This window comes from Xyrauchen texanus, chromosome 14 (genome assembly GCF_025860055.1).
Source record: "Xyrauchen texanus isolate HMW12.3.18 chromosome 14, RBS_HiC_50CHRs, whole genome shotgun sequence".
Lineage (NCBI taxonomy): Eukaryota > Metazoa > Chordata > Actinopteri > Cypriniformes > Catostomidae > Xyrauchen > Xyrauchen texanus.
The window spans coordinates 37,947,424-37,964,923 of NC_068289.1; the positions used below are offsets into that span (position 1 = coordinate 37,947,424).

The window sequence follows — 17,500 nt, forward strand, 5'->3', positions numbered from 1 at the left end:
AAGTGATGATGATGAATGAAGTGAATGAGATGAGAAGCCAATGAATTCAGCTGTGCTCGCCCCCTGCTCTCTCTCTCTCTCTCTGTTTTCAATTTCAAAGTCCTTCATTGGAATGATCAATTTATATTGGCGAGGCAATTATAATGAAAACAGTAAAAATGATGAAAGATCAAATAAGTTAAGGCTCTCTCTCTCTCTCATAGCTGCTGTACTGGAGTCAGTAACAGATTAACTATGATTTCATCTCATGCTTCTATCACACTGATGTGCTTTTGTACTATAATAATTTAGTGTTTTGTGTGTCATTGAATTAATTTGATGTAAATCTATAATCAGGATGATTAAATGTCCAATAGCCTCTAATGTCTCTAATAAATGAAATAATGTTCAAATAAAATTAGATGTTATAAATTGTGAATTCCAAACATCATCTGTTGCCTGAAACTGAACTTTTGATCAGATTTTAGGAGTGAACGCACTTAACTGCATAGAGAGTTATAGGATTCAAATCTAAAATAAATCTTGCTTTGTCGGATTCTATAAATAAGCTGATTTTTGGGAGTAATCAGCATATAGATGTGCTTGTACACATGCTCATTTATGTTGACCTTAATAGTACTAAACGGGTTTTGCCCACTTATAACATAAAGATGTTTTTGTCGCCACCTACTGGTGTAAATATACACTCACCTAAAGGATTATTAGGAACACCTGTTCAATTTCTCATTAATGCAATTATCTAATCAACCAATCACATGGCAGTTGCTTCAATGCATTTAGGGGTGTGGTCCTGGTCAAGACAATCTCCTGAACTCCAAACTGAATGTCAGAATGGGAAAGAAAGGTGATTTAAGCAATTTTGAGCGTGGCATGGTTGTTGGTGCCAGACGGGCCGGTCTGAGTATTTCACAATCTGCTCAGTTACTGGGATTTTCACACACAACCATTTCTAGGGTTTACAAAGAATGGTGTGAAAAGGAAAAACATCCAGTATGCGGCAGTCCTGTGGGCTGAAAATGCCTTGTTGATGCTAGAGGTCAGAGGAGAATGGGCCGACTGATTCAAGCTGATAGAAGAGCAACTTTGCCTGAAATAACCACTCGTTACAACCGAGGTATGCAGCAAAGCATTTGTGAAGCCACAACACGCACAACCTTGAGGCAGATGGGCTACAACAGCAGAAGACCCCACCGGGTACCACTCATCTCCACTACAAATAGGAAAAAGAGGCTACAATTTGCAAGAGCTCACCAAAATTGGACAGTTGAAGACTGGAAAAATGTTGCCTGGTCTGATGAGTCTCGATTTCTGTTGAGACATTCAGATGGTCGAGTCAGAATTTGGCGTAAACAGAATGAGAACATGGATCCATCATGCCTTGTTACCACTGCAGGCTGGTGGTGGTGGTGTAATGGTGTGGGGGATGTTTTCTTGGCACACTTTAGGCCACTTAGTGCCAACTGGGCATCGCTTAAATGCCACGGCCTACCTGAGCATTGTTTCTGACCATGTCCATCCCTTTATGGCCACCATGTACCCATCCTCTGATGGCTACTTCCAGCAGGATAATGCACCATGTCACAAAGCTCGAATCATTTCAAATTGGTTTCTTGAACATGACAATGAGTTCACTGTACTAAAATGGCCCCCACAGTCACCAGATCTCAACCCAATAGAGCATCTTTGGGATGTGGTGGAACGGGAGCTTCGTGCCCTGGATGTGCATCCCACAAATCTCCATCAACTGCAAGATGCTATCCTATCAATATGGGCCAACATTTCTAAAGAATGCTTTCAGCACCTTGTTGAATCAATGCCACGTAGAATTAAGGCAGTTCTGAAGGCGAAAGGGGGTCAAACACAGTATTAGTATGTGTTCCTAATAATCCTTTAGGTGAGTGTATAATGTCACAGTGATGAATCAAACCTCCACTCACATTATTCTGGTTTGAACAGCATGAACACAAGCAGAACAATACAAACATTAAATCATATTCACAGATCCATGATGATTCTGATCACCGCTGGACTGTTTCCTGGTTCCGGTCTCCATAAGAAACAATGTTAAAACTATCAAAACGAGAGACCCAGACAGAACAACAACCATTTGAAGTGTTAGTTGGTGTTGTTGGCTGTTATAACAACTTGCAGTAAGTTAATGATATCAACGTAAGTAACCTCAAGCGCTTCAGTTCATCTACACTCTCAAGTATGGTAAAGTACGGTAAAGTATGGTAAAGCACAGTAAAGTACAGTAAAGTATGGTAAAGTACAGTAAAGCGGCTGTGGCTCAGATGGTAGAGCGGGTCGGCTACCAATCGCAGGGTTGGTGGTTTGATTCCCTGCCCACATGGCTCCACATGCCGAAGTGTCCTTGGGCAAGACACTGAACCCTGAGTTGCTCCCAATGGCAGACTAGCACCTTACATGCAGCTCTGCCGCCATTGGTGTGTGAATGTGAGTGAGGATGGGTGATTGGGACACAGTGTAAAGCGCTTTGGTAACCTCTAAGGTTAATAAAAAAGCGCTATATAAGTGCAGACCATTTACCATTTACCATTTAAAGCACAGTAAAGTACGGTAAAGTACGGTAAAGCACAGTAAAGTACAGTAAAGTATGGTAAACTACAGTAAAGTATGGTTAAGCACAGTAAAGCACGGTAAAGTATGGTAAAGTATGGTTAAGTACATTAAAGCACAGTAAAGTATGGTAAAGTATGGTTAAGCACAGACAAGTATGGTAAAGTACAGTTAAGTACGGTAAAGCACAGTAAATTATGGTAAAGTATGGTTAAGCACAGACAAGTATGGTAAAGTACAGTTAAGTACGGTAAAGCACAGTAAAGTATGGTAAAGTATGGTTAAGCACAGACAAGTATGGTAAAGTACAGTTAAGTACGGTAAAGCACAGTAAATTATGGTAAAGTATGGTTAAGCACAGACAAGTATGGTAAAGTACAGTTAAGTACGGTAAAGCACAGTAAATTATGGTAAAGTATGGTTAAGCACAGACAAGTATGGTAAAGTACAGTTAAGTACGGTAAAGCACAGTAAATTATGGTAAAGTATGGTTAAGCACAGACAAGTATGGTAAAGTACAGTTAAGTACGGTAAAGCACAGTAAATTATGGTAAAGTATGGTTAAGCACAGACAAGTATGGTAAAGTACAGTTAAGTACGGTAAAGCACAGTAAATTATGGTAAAGTATGGTTAAGCACAGACAAGTATGGTAAAGTACAGTTAAGTACGGTAAAGCACAGTAAATTATGGTAAAGTATGGTTAAGCACAGACAAGTATGGTAAAGTACAGTTAAGTACAGTAAAGCACAGTAAAGTATGGTAAAATAGTGGCATTATGGAGCACATGTTTTGGTTTGATTTGATTTTATGGCATATGAATTGACTAAACATCACATCATCTGGTAAAAACACACCGATGTGAGTGAAAACACTGAAGACTGTAAAATCAAATCGTTCTGGTATCGTGGAATATCAGCCCTCTTGGAACAGTTCTCGTCCAATCAGATTTGAGGACTGGAATGTAACATTATATACTGTGCTGTAATATTATAATGCAGTCATATATTGTGCGATATCAAATAGTGTAAATGAAACATGGACTATTTTATCTTGTCTTGGTCCTCACGTCTCCATGTAAACTTTATAAAAAACAACAGTAAACAAAACTGTTTCATGAATGCTTCTGTAAACTATGTGGTTGATATGTTTACAGCAGTGTGACATATGAACCATTGTTTAAATGAAGACATACAGCTCATGTAACGTCTGATCACTGAAGACATTTAGTACAGGATCTGCTTAAGGGTGATATACGTGTTCTTCTAGAAACAAGAGAACAGCAACACATGTAACATTTGGGTTCATTTCTCGTTTAATAAAGTCAATGTGTTTACAAGCATGCAGTGATATAATTCATTGCATTAAACAACAGCATGTCTATATGAATTACTGTATGTTCTCGTACCTGTCTGATTCCCCACACCTGATCTGAACCGGTATGATGTGTTCTCCTCCCGCCACACCTGTACACTTCTATTCTCTTATAGCTCCTATACATTTAATATTAAAGTGAGTTCACTCAAACATTCACTCATGCATCCCAGATGTGTGTGACTTTCTTCTCCAGAACACAAATGAAGATTTCTAGAATATTTCAGCTCTGGAGGTCCATATAATGCAAGTGAATGTGGCCAGAACTTTGAAGCTCCATAAAGCACATAAAGTCCGTGAGTGTGGAAGGAGCTGCCTCTCATTGGTCAACAGGTGCATTGTGGTAAAAGTGTTATTAACGTTTAATAACGGTCTTCAGAGCGATTTTTCAAACTAAAGCAAAACGGTGATCTCGCTTTATATTCCCATCATCTCAGATGTTCATGCAAGCAAATAAAGTTATTTCATTTCTTTTGTGGAAAATAAGCAGCAACACTTGAAAAATGGGGTTTTATGTGGTTCTTATATTTATATATATGGAGGATTTGATGTAAAATGTCTGACGTAAACGACACCTTCAAAGTGAATTGGGTTAAAAGATGTATTATTTAATTCACCCAATCCCATTTAGCGCTTAATTCCCAATAATGGCTTAAAGTTGGGAGGTGTCAAGTTCCTGTCAACGTCATTTCAGGCTCTTTTGGCATAACTTTATTTTCTCCAGATGTGCAATAATATCCAGTAAAAGTCCCTCTGAGAGAACATGTGTTGGATCAGGATGATCATTACTGATGCTCGTTTAATTAATGAGAAATCATTCATCATCAGGACGAGCCGTTAAGACTGATTAAGTTATTATTAGAAGTACACATGATCCAAAATGCAGCAACAAATGAATTAAGATATAATTCAGTAAATGAAACGGATCATTCCTAGAGGAAAATGATTTATAAACACCAGAAGAGAAAATATGAATTGCTTTTGCCAACGACAATCTTAATATGGACATTTCACAACACAATCGCTGTATGACTATATTAGAAAGTATGAACTTTTATTGGAATAATTGTCGTACACTTTAACAGATGCTTGTCATCCGCCCAGACTTATCTCTGCTGGTAATACAATCATCATTCCAAATCACAACATTGATTTCCAATCAGGAATAAATGACGGATGAGGGTAAACGCAGTCGAGTGTTTAAAACGCTCTCTCATGACAGAAACATTCTTCCTCAACAGCGACTCATGAAACATTAAGAGACAGGAAGTATCCGCACACACGGATCGATATGTGATTCTCAATGATGACGATGTCAGTCCAGTCTTCATCATGAATCTCATGATCAGAGTTCAGTTACTGTCACACATTCACACGAGACTGAACATGTTCAGATATTGAAATCAATTCAACAAAAACACAAGAAAAGACTTGTTGTGGTTTTGAAAACTTTATCACATTTACTCTGAAGACCAACAATAGAAAAAAATTATCATTTCTGCATCAGTATGTGTGTACGCCACTATATGTGTGTGAGTGTGTGTGCCACTATATGTGTGTGTGTGTGCCACTATATGGGTGTGTATGAGTGTGTGTGCCACTATATGTGTGTGCGAGAGTGTGTGTGCAACTATATGGGTGTGTATGAGTGTGTGTGTGAGTTTAGGACATGACACCAAACACAGGATTGTGGCGACAGATGCTCGGGCCGATCTCTTCATAATCCTTCTTGGTGTGACACACTTGATAAAACTCCGGCTAAAAGAAACACAAACCATTAGAAAAGGGTTTCAGTATCCTGCAGTCAATGTTAATGTACTGATCATGAACTAACAATGTTTCTTTGATTAATAAATAAATAAATAAATAAATAAAAGATCTCTCACAACAAACTCAACAGTTAAAACAAGTTTCAAACTATTAAATATGATCAAGTTCCCAAAGCACATATTCATCATGATGTTGTGAATGAAATGTAATGAAACATCTTTTGTAAAAGCAGGAAAGAATAATTAAATTAGAGTCAGCAGCAGTTGATCTATTTGTTATTTATTCTTTTTTTGAGATCCACTTATAACATTATTATTGTTCTCTGACAGACGGTTCTTTTGCTTTTGTGTCTTTAAAACTGTAAACATCATCTTCACATGTGAAACGAGTACAGCTGACACCATCAGCCTCAAACAACTAGACAGAATATTGGCAAGAAAAAGTATGTGAACCCTGTCACCTCCATTTATAGACAGTTTGTCTCACTGTGGACGGATGAATATCTAACGGCCACTTCTAGTGAGAGTACCTATAGTACTAAATCACCTCCATTTATAGACAGTTTGTCTCACTGTGGACAGATGAATATCTAACGGCCACTTCTAGAGAGAGTACCTATAGTACTAAATCACCTCCATTTATAGACAGTTTGTCTCACTGTGGACAGATGAATATCTAACGGCCACTTCTAGAGAGAGTACCTATAGTACTAAATCATCTCCATTTATAGACAGTTTGTCTCACTGGACAGATGAATATCTAACGGCCACTTCTAGAGAGAGTACCTATAGTACTAAATCATCTCCATTTATAGACAGTTTGTCTAACTGTGGACAGATGAATATCTAACGGCCACTTCTAGAGAGAGTACCTATAGTACTAAATCACCTCCATTTATAGACAGTTTGTCTAACTGTGGACAGATGAATATCTAACGGCCACTTCTAGTGAGAGTACCTATAGTACTAAATCCTCTCCATTTATAGACAGTTTGTCTCACTGTGGACAGATGAATATCTAACAGCCACTTCTAGTGAGTACCTATAGTACTAAATCATCTCCATTTATAGACAGTTTGTCTCACTGGACAGATGAATATCTAACGGCCACTTCTAGAGAGAGTACATATAGTACTAAATCATCTCCATTTATAGACAGTTTGTCTCACTGTGGACAGATGAATATCTAACAGCCACTTCTAGTGAGAGTACCTATAGTACTAAATCATCTCCATTTATAGACAGTTTGTCTCACTGTGGACAGATGAATATCTAACGGCCACTTCTAGTGAGAGTACCTATAGTACTAAATCATCTCCATTTATAGACAGTTTGTCTCACTGTGCACAGATGAATATCTAAACTCTTTCAGATAACTTTAAAACCCTTTTCATCTTGTTGCAAAGCAACAGTTCTTGATCGTAGGTCTTCTGAGATCTCGTGGTCCACGTCAGCAGATGCTCAAAATGTTTTAGTGCTTTTTATAAGTCAAAGTAGCGCTAACCCACACCTACAATCTAGTTTAATTAATTGGATGCCAGGTTTGCCAAATCCTGACTCCAATTAGCTTTTGTTGACATCATTATCCTATGGGGTTCATTTACTTATTCCAACCAGCACTGTGAATGTTTGAATGATGTGTTCAATGTGTTGTTAAAACTGATTGTGTTTGTTCATTATTGTAACTTCCAGATCAAACCAGATTTTAAGAAGAATTTGCACATAAATGCAGGTAATTCGAGCTGAATCGAGATCATCCATTCTGATTCTGCTGGACCTTTCTGCTCCCTGTGACACAGTCAACCATCAGATCCTTCTCTCCACCCTCTCGAAACTGGGTATCACTGGAACTGTGCTTGACTGGTTCAACTCTTATCTCTCAGAAAGGTCCTTCGAGGTAGCATGGAGAGGGAAAGTATCCAAGCCACACCAGTTACTTACTGGGGTACCTCAGGGATCAGTGATTGGGCCACTTCTCCATATACACAACATCACTGGGACCCATCATCCAGTCACATGGTTTCTCTTACCACTGCTACGCTGATGACACGCAACTCTACTTGTCTTTCCAGCCCAACGACACCACAGTGACAGCTCAAATCGCTGCCTGTCTGGCAGACATCTCAGCCTGGATGAAGGAACACCACCTTCAACTCAACCCTGCCAAGACCGAACTCCTTGTCTTTCCAGCCAACCCTGCTGTTGAACACAACATCACCGTGCAGCTGGGTCCAACTACAGTTTCACCTTCCAAAACGGTCAGAAATCTAGGGGTAACCATTGATGATGAGCTACATTTCACAGACCACATTTCAAAGACTGCAAGATCATGTAGATTTACACTCTACAATATCAGGAAGATAAGACCCTTCCTCTCTGTACATGCCACACAACTGCTCGTTCAGTCCCTTGTCATAACTAGACTGGACTACTGTAACGCTCTCATTGCAGGCCTTCCTGCATGTGCTATTAGACCTCTCCAAATGATCCAGAATGCAGCAGCACGTCTGGTCTTTAATGAGCCTAAGAGAGCACATGTTACACCACTCTTTGTCTCTCTCCACTGGCTGCCGGTTCATGCACGTATTAAATTCAAGGCTCTGAAGCTGCATATAAAACAGTCACTGGATCTGCTCCAGCATACCTAAAAACATTCATGCAGAGCTACGTTCCCACCAGAAGCCTGCGGTCGGCTAAGGAACGTCGCCTTGTCGTACCAAAACACAGAGGCACCAAAACACTTTCCCGGACTTTCAGTTTCATCATACCACGGTGGTGGAATGACCTTCCCAACTCAATCCGGGAAGCTAACTCACTCTCTATCTTCAAAAAACGGCTAAAAACACATCTTTTCCAAAAGCACTAAACCGATCACTAAAAAACATTTCTTGTTGCACTTAAATCTGTTTTGTATACTATTATGATGATAGTGAAACTTTGTAATATGGCACTTTTTGTACCACTGTCTCCCTAAGATGATTCGCTGATGTTCCTCCTCTTTTGTAAGTCGCTTTGGATAAAAGCGTCTGCCAAATGAATAAATGTAAATGTAAAATGTAATTCCAAAGGGTTCACATACTTTTTCTTTCCACTGCATAAAACAAAACAACCCAAATATTACTGTTATGCAGAACTGGATGCTGTTCATTCCTTCAAGAACACGATTCGGCAACAGTTAGAAAAACCATAATTTGTAGTTCACTATCATGAAGAAAAGGAACCGCCTGCAGCTGCAGCTAGTCTAGACTCCAGATTAGGCCAAAGTTCTTCTGAAACATTTAAGAACTGTTAGCTACATTACAGCTCAACGTATGTCAATGTATTGTCACACAATTCTAGCAAAGGTGCTAAAAGAGATAACGTCACGGTTGATGTTTCATACGATCCGTTCACATTCAAAACAACGCTGAGAACTTCGCTCATTATTTCCTCAGGTGTCAATCTACTACACATGTTTCCATGGCAACCTATAGGACCCCAGGCACAGTCTAGCTGGCTATCACATGACCACATATAGCTACACTGATATTTTTGCACATATAATTAGCTAAAACCCATTACATTGTAGTGAATACAGCTCTATCTACAGTAGGATTGTACAGTAGGATTGTACAGGTATGGTAGAGGGATTTCTGCTGGGTCGGGGTTAAAAATAATGGGCTTGACCATTCAAAATCAGTTGTCGTGCAATGCCTACATTGAGGTGTTGACACATTCACACACACAAGCTGCTTTTAAGAACAGCCTGTTTATAAAGCTGCATTACTGAGAGCAGACGGAGATGTACACAGGTGTAACGGGGGAGTGTGTGTGTAACTCACAGTGGATGCCAACATAGATCCTCCGAACCACACAGCGTATCGCTGCATGTGATGAGTGATGACCTGGACATCGATTGGTTTGGGCTGTGAGAGAGAGAATGTTCAGTTGCATTATGGGGCACATGTGACAGATAACAGACACCGAATCTGCTGCTGTTCTCTAGAGTCTCACCTTGAGTTTTCCTCCGCTGAGCTCCTCACTGAGTTTCAGACGAGCGTCCACCGTTCTCTTCAAATCTCTCTGCAAACGACGGCCGAAGTCACGGAACATGGTGGAACCGCCCGATAAAACAATGTTCTGAAACAGAGACTCCCGTTCAAACACACAATATCGTACAATACAGAAGAATATAGTAATAAAACACACTTGTGATTGAAAGTTTGATGCTGTCTGACCTTATAGAGCGGACGACGCACATCGATTGGACAGTTCTGAATGACCTCATCAACCACCTCAGAGATTGGCTGAGTGAAATCAGGATTAGCAAACTGAAAGAGAAAAATAAGAGAAGGAGTGAGTCACACTTAATAGTGTGTGTGTGCGTGCGTGTGTGTGTGTGTGCGGACATACCTCAGGATGGAAGAATATTTCGGGTCCCAGGAAGCGCTCGTATCCCACATCGACAGTGAACTCTTTCTTACTGATAGCGTTGATGCCGGTGTACTGTTTGATCCATTTAGATCCGTCTGTGTCATATTTATTAAACTCCTTCACCAGGTCAGGACACACATAACTGAAGCGCTCCTACACACAAACACTCATTATAATGTCATGTAGTCTAGATTACACACACACACACTCATTATAATGTCATATAGTCTAGACTCTAGACTACACACCCTCACTCACACACACACACACACACACACACACCCTCACCTTGACGGCTTTGGCGGTCTCCAGCGACTGTTCGGGTGGGATGCCCACCTCTCGCTCTCTCAGTAACTGCTGTGTGAAATACGTGATGTCACGACCTGCGATGGGAATGTGTTTAATACAGCTGCCAATCACGTAACCCTCTGCCTGTGAACCAATCAGATGCGTTAATGTCATCAGTGGTCTTGATTTACTTCATCAGAATAAAACACACGTGAGTTGATATTCCACCGGCTGATAAATATTCAGATATTACTCGCCAACGATTGTGACAGAGATCTTTCACTGTGTGTTGTGTCACATGAGCACTTTCACTCTAAAGGAAATTGACCTTATTTGGCTTGAGTTGCTGATGTCACCATCGCTTTGGTTGAGCCATGATATGCCAGTTACATGTACATTGAATTTAAACAAGGTCACCTCTGATTTTACTTCAACTTTTCCACACACCATTTCCACAACATTCTTTGTTTTACCGCATGACTCTGCAGACCAGTCACACATCGGTTTACAAGTGAGAGTAAAGTTTGGTTTGAGTCATTCTGTGTAATGTGTGTCCAAAGTCTGTTTGTTAATGAATAATGTCTCTTTTAATATCCTTTCTGTTCGTTACAGTCCATTCTTGTTAAAACATTTAATTGTAATCACACATTTCACGGATGCGGTGAAGAATCAGCTGAACTGAAACACGTCTGTGAGACGCTCGCTGAACTGACCCTTCTTAAAGTGACAGTACTGCTTTAGATCTTGTTCTGCATCTCAATGGAAACTCAATGTTAAATACTTTGTAGATGGTACAAATAATGCATATAAATAACAAATGTGGCAAAAACATCTAAATATTTATGCACAAACATTTATTAAAGGGGCAATCATACATTATGAAACATATTAACCCTATAATGCCACCTTTATCATATTTGATACGCTAAACTTTTAACCCTGTGCATCATTAACAAAAACAACATTTGCCAAAAATTCTGTTGTTTGCAATGTACTAGATGTCTGCTGCCACCTGGTGGACGTGTCTGGGGATTTCTTGATTGAACTTTTCCAGAAATGTCAGCTTTTGTACTGTATGCACTTGTATTGAATCACCAAATCTTTGGTGATTGACAAAACTAATCACAGAGCTTTGATCATTCTGACATATACATTGTATAAGATATAATTAATGTGTGAACTAATATTTCTGTTTACTGTCATTATAAAGATCTCATTATTTGACATTCTAAGCTATTATGATGTCAACATAAGTTCATGAGACCCAGTGAAAATAGTTGAACAATTTCCCTTTAAATGTCAAAATATAATTTGGTGCATTAAATACATATTATAAAAATAATAACTGATTCATATTGATACATTTCAGTCCATATTTTCTAGAACAAGAAGAGGAATTTTCTTTCTCTGGAAAATCTCTGGAAAGCTCAGAGTCGTCTGATAATACCCCAAATTTATCCCTGTAGAAAAACTCAGAAATTAATTGCCGGCCATTTTAAAGCCTAATGCATCAAATTATGCATAAAAAAAAAAAGATTTGTGTATGTTGTGAGTGTGCGAGAGTGTGCGTGTGTTGTGAGTGTGCGAGAGTGTGCGTGTGCGTGTTTGCGTGTGCGCGTATGTTGTGAGTGTGTGAGAGTGTGCGAGTGTGTGCAAGTGTGTGAGAGTGTGCAAGTGTGTGAGAGTGTGCAAGTGTGTGAGAGTGTGCAAGTGTGTGAGAGTGTGCAAGTGTGTGAGAGTGTGCGTGTTGCGAGTGTGTGAGAGTGTGCGAGTGTGTGAGTGTGCGAGTGTGCGAGAGTGTGCGAGTGTGCGAGAGTGTGCGAGTGTGCGAGAGTGTGCGTGTTGCGGGTGTGTGCGAGTGTGCGTGTTGCGGGTGTGTGCGAGTGTGTAGCGGTGTGCGTGTATGCGAGTAATGCGTGTTGTGAGTGTGTGAGAGTGTGCGAGTGTGTGATAGTGTGCGTGTGTTGCGAGTGTGTGAGAGTGTGCGTGTTGCAGGTGTGTGAGAGTGTGCGTGTTGCAGGTGTGTGAGAGTGTGCGTGTTGCAGGTGTGTGAGAGTGTGCGTGTTGCAGGTGTGTGCGAGTGTGCGTGTTGCAGGTGTGTGCGAGTGTGCGTGTTGCAGGTGTGTGCGAGTGTGCGTGTTGCAGGTGTGTGCGAGTGTGCGTGTTGCAGGTGTGTGCGTGTTGCGGGTGTGTGCGAGTGTGCGTGTTGCGGGTGTGTGCGAGTGTGCGTGTTGCGGGTGTGTGCGAGTGTGCGTGTTGCGGGTGTGTGCGAGTGTGCGTGTGTTGCGAATGTGCGTGTTGTGAGTGTGTGAGAGTGTGCGAGTGTGTGATAGTGTGCGTGTGTGCAGGTGTGTGAGAGTGTGCGTGTTGCAGGTGTGTGAGAGTGTGCGTGTTGCAGGTGTGTGAGAGTGTGCGTGTTGCAGGTGTGTGAGAGTGTGCGTGTTGCAGGTGTGTGAGAGTGTGCGTGTTGCAGGTGTGTGAGAGTGTGCGTGTTGCAGGTGTGTGCGAGTGTGCGTGTTGCAGGTGTGTGCGAGTGTGCGTGTTGCAGGTGTGTGCGAGTGTGCGTGTTGCAGGTGTGTGCGAGTGTGCGTGTTGCAGGTGTGTGCGTGTTGCAGGTGTGTGCGTGTTGCAGGTGTGTGCGTGTTGCAGGGGTGTGCGTGTTGCAGGTGTGTGCGTGTTGCAGGTGTGTATGCGAGTGTGTGTATGTTGCGAGAGTGTGTGTATGTTGCGAGAGTGTGTGTATGTTGCGAGAGTGTGTCAGACGCACCACTGGAATGACGTGAGTAACTCCGTCTCCGCTGTCGATGACGGTTCCTGTGAGTGTTCTCTCACCGACCTGACGAGACGTCCATGATGCGGCCAGAGCCAAAACTGCCTGATAAACAAAAACACACATGACATCAGCAAACAAACATCAACTTGAACACTGTTCCTCTGTGCGTGCGTGCGTGCGTGCGTGCGTGCGTGCGTACCTGCACAGCGATGTAGAGTCCCGGCACATTGAAGGACTCAAACATGATCTCAGCCGTGTACTCGCGGTTTTCTGGCGTATTTAATGGAGGTTCAGTCTGAGACACAAATAAACACCATCAGATCACATGACCGGATCAGACTTACAAGAAGCTGCAGTAGAGTTTATCCTCTATATGTCACATGTGTGCAGAACCACAAGCAGTTCATGATCTTTACAGTCCCTCATTATTTGCATTAAGGTGAAGATACATTAAATGGAAGATTAGTGGGGTTCTTCTCCCCTTTTCTCCCCAATTCCCAATGTGCTCCAAGTCCTCGTGGTGGTGTAGTGACTCACCTCAATCAGGGTGGCAGAGGACGAATCTCATTCGCCTCCGCGTCTGAGACCGTCAATCCGCACATCTTATCACATTAACGCCTTGAATTCAAACTCACGACTCCAGGTGTGATAGTCAGCGTCAATACTCGCGGAGATACTCAGACCCCCTAGGAAGATTAGTGTTGAGTGGAGTGTTGTCAAAAATACCGGTAGCAAGTCGGTACTCAAACAAAAAATTACGACAAGCAAAGCTGCTGCGGAGTCTCAACTGAATCTTGTCGAAATGAAAAGTGGAAAAAGCAGGTTTGGAAATTCATTAGATCAGCAAAAACCTGTTTGTAAACGCTGCTTTCACAATTTTCTGACGAAAGGAGGAAACAAACTTAATAAAGCACCTGAAAGACAGACACCCAGATTTATTCAAGCAAATAAAGCAGGTGAGTTTAAAAGCATATTATCATTTGCATTAGGGCTGAAACGTTTAGTCGACATTATCGACATCGTCAAATACAAAATTGACGAGAAAAATGTTCGTTTGTTGACGCGTGAGAGCAGCAGTTCACGCCTGACGGAGGAAGAATTACACAGTTTCGAGTGCATCTGGACTGATATTTCATAATTTATTTTATGTAGATCCCAAAGTATCAGGGAATGATTAAAGTACATTCAGAAGCATGTACCGTTATGGAATAACCGGAGCTCTTTAAAGGAAACATCCCGGCGTTACGTCTTTAATGCAGTTTTAATGTGTTTGAATAAAGTTCAAATAATACAGAAGCAGATCATGTCAATAACAATTAACTCAGAAACGGGAATTTCTCTGTGTGAGACTCTTCTATGAGTCGTGTGAATGTCCCGATCTCTGGGGGAGAGATTGAAACTGCACCGGCTGAGAGAGACTCTGTCACGGGACGCTCATCCCTCACGCGCACACGCTTAATGCAGCTCGATTAGAACTTATTTAATCATAATATCTATATATATGTCACTATGCATCTCTTATCATGAAGAAAATTGGCAATATGCAGCTTTATTAATACGAGAGCACTTCTTTGCACATTAGTTTGGAAATTGTTTTTTATTCATTCTATTGTATGCTTGTTTATTTAGGATTTGTTTTTTAGTACTTGGGTAAAAACTTAAATTAAAAGTTGCAAAAGTTGAAGCACATATTATATAAGTGTTCAAAAATCTTATCTAAGTGTTTTGTTATAATTCAAAAATAATATATTTAAATGAAAGTGTTGCTCAATTGCATATTTCTGTTCTTAGTTCCGCTGTTGATGTTTTGTAGACTTTGTTAATAAAAGAGTTGTTCAGAAACCTGTTTTGTTTGGTACTGAAAATGGTATCGAGTACCGTGAAATCTCACTGGCATTGGTACTGACTACTGAAATATTGGTACCGTGACAACACTAGTCACTAAGGTCAGCTGTCACTCACCAGTAGGAAGTAATGGTCCTCAGGTTCAGCTCTCAAGTATTTAAAGATCACCTGCTCCATAAATCTCTCCATCAGATCCCAATCCTCCACGATTCCATGCCGGATCGGCCACTACAGATAAAGGAAGAGAATATTCTTTGATATTATGAACAAACAAACTGCATCAATATTACAAAGACTTTTATGACACATGTACCTTATTCATTAAGAATCTCCTCACCCATACAAACAAAGACTTTTCAAACTCTGTTTGAAACTCAATCAGCTGAGCCGGTAGTAATGGATGGACCAATGAAGCGGAGCTGGAACTACAAACCTGTTTTAAATGCACCGACTGGAGTGTTTTTGAAGCTGCAGACACCAACCTGGATGATGTCAAACCAGTTTCTGTGAGGTTATGTGCATTCCAACTAGAACTTATTTAAAAGGAGACCTTTTATTCCCATTTTTACAAGATGTAATACAAGTCTCAGGTGCCTCCAGAATGTGTCTGAAGTTTCAGCTCATAATACCCCACGGTTCATTTATTATATCATGTTATAAATGCCTCTTTTTGAGTGGAATCAAAAACACGCTGATTTCATGTGCGTCTCTTTAAATGCAAATGAGCTGCTGCTCCACGCCCCCTTTCCTTGTCTTGAGCTAGTGAACATGACACTGTGTGTGTGTGTGTGTGTGTGTGTGTGTGTGTGTGTGTGTGTGTGAGTGCGTGTGTGTGAGTGCGTGTGTGTGAGTGCGTGTGTGTGAGTGCGTGTGTGTGAGTGCGCATACGAGTGTGTGTGTGTGCGTGAATGTTTGTGTCCATGTGTGTTTATGTATACATGTTTTTCATGTTTATGTGTTAAACCGCATTGATGCTTCACTCACTTTGGTGGCATAGTTGGGTTTATCGATGGCCTCGTCTCCGATGAAGAAGTCCAGGTCATCGACTCCCTTCATCATCCTCCTCTGGGCTTGATCGCCCACCTTCGCCGACTCTTTAATGGCGATGCCTGATAATAGAGGATGAAAACAGTGATTATTCAGAAGATAATCAGATGAACACATGAGTGGCGATGTCAGTGTTGTGAACATCAATATTTATGTACAGACACTCACATGATGGAACGATGAACTGCGGTTCTGTGTTTCCTGCATATCCTAGTTTAGTGTACCTGAAACAAACACAACACACACACAGTTATTAATTTGCATCTAACACACATACACACTAATAACCGAGTGACCTGCACCTGAAACACACTCAAATGATTAGATTAAAATGTTCTGGTTATTATTGGATGAACTATAAACTGCATCTCGGATTTTATTTTTGAAATGTTTTCAGTGCCCACCGAAGAAAAGAATAAGAACAACAAAATAAGTACATTTTAAAAACTATCAGCCAATTAATCAGCTTGCACGTTCACCGAATCGACATGCTGGTGACTGACAAGATATTCTTACTTTAGACAATGACTTCAGCTGTGTGTGTGTGTGTGTGTGTGTGTGTGTTAGTGTTTATATATGTGTGTTAAAGAGTAATATTTTTATATGTGCTGATGGAGAAGTACAGTGAAGAGCAAACCACTCTCAGTTCCTGTAGGACGATATTTCACACACACACACACACACCACACACACACACACACACACACACACACACACACAACCATGCACACACACAAGCATACAGACACACACAACCATGCACACACACACACACGCACGCACACACACACACGCACAACCATGCACACAGACACACACACACATCTGAGAGTATTTCAGCAGTTTTACTGTCTGCACTCTCTTCCATTTACAGTTCTACATCCTGAACTGTGATAACTGATGCTGAATTCACTTTAAAAACTGAAACAGGAAAAAAAAAAAAAGAAAAAAACAGGAACAACTGTTCAAACGATTCAGCTGTGTGGACAACAGACCATAATAAAGACGACATTTATAGTGTCTGTTTTATATTATTATTCGTCAGTGTGCAGCATCATATATTAAAGTGTTTGTGAATAAAACAGATTCCGTGATTTTCTGTTTCCCATATAAGGTCACGGTGAGAATGCGGAAGTACAGAAGCAGGAAACAGATGTGCGCATGCGCCACAAAACATTCAAACACTTCATCGCAAACTCTTTTTGTTTTAGTGATGAAATAAACGATGTTACTAAATAGTCTAGAGATTAAATCTTATAAATGAATAATAACTCAATGAGAGTTGAAATGACGCGTTTCTCCTCTCGTGAACCGTTCTGAGGCGCCACCCGTCAAATCAGCACATAATCACCTCAACATCATTCTGCATTCCGATCTCATGACAATTCTTGCAGGTCACAGACGGACACGACT

The 17,500-nt window shown here is 40.8% G+C and overlaps 1 protein-coding gene and 1 long non-coding RNA gene across 2 annotated transcripts in view; one reads left to right on the forward strand and one right to left on the reverse strand.

Annotated features, from left to right (window-relative positions):
• Positions 1–4,989: 4,989 nt before the first annotated feature.
• LOC127654957 (actin-related protein 3) overlaps positions 4,990–17,500 on the reverse strand; it is a 12,756-nt gene continuing 245 nt past the window's right edge. Inside the window, exons 2-12 of the mRNA XM_052142542.1 lie at positions 16,256–16,311; positions 16,025–16,149; positions 15,158–15,268; positions 13,395–13,490; positions 13,190–13,297; positions 10,423–10,566; positions 10,114–10,287; positions 9,939–10,031; positions 9,715–9,840; positions 9,543–9,626; positions 4,990–5,710 (exon numbers count right to left, since the gene is read on the reverse strand). Coding sequence (XP_051998502.1) covers positions 5,615–5,710; positions 9,543–9,626; positions 9,715–9,840; positions 9,939–10,031; positions 10,114–10,287; positions 10,423–10,566; positions 13,190–13,297; positions 13,395–13,490; positions 15,158–15,268; positions 16,025–16,149; positions 16,256–16,311 — 1,213 coding nt within the window. The 3' untranslated portion in view covers positions 4,990–5,614. The remainder of the gene's footprint in view (positions 5,711–9,542; positions 9,627–9,714; positions 9,841–9,938; positions 10,032–10,113; positions 10,288–10,422; positions 10,567–13,189; positions 13,298–13,394; positions 13,491–15,157; positions 15,269–16,024; positions 16,150–16,255; positions 16,312–17,500) is intronic.
• On the forward strand, positions 12,342–13,101 carry LOC127654966 (uncharacterized). Its single transcript, XR_007971989.1, has 3 exons — positions 12,342–12,492; positions 12,771–12,895; positions 12,946–13,101. It is a non-coding gene; the product is annotated as an uncharacterized LOC127654966 (long non-coding RNA).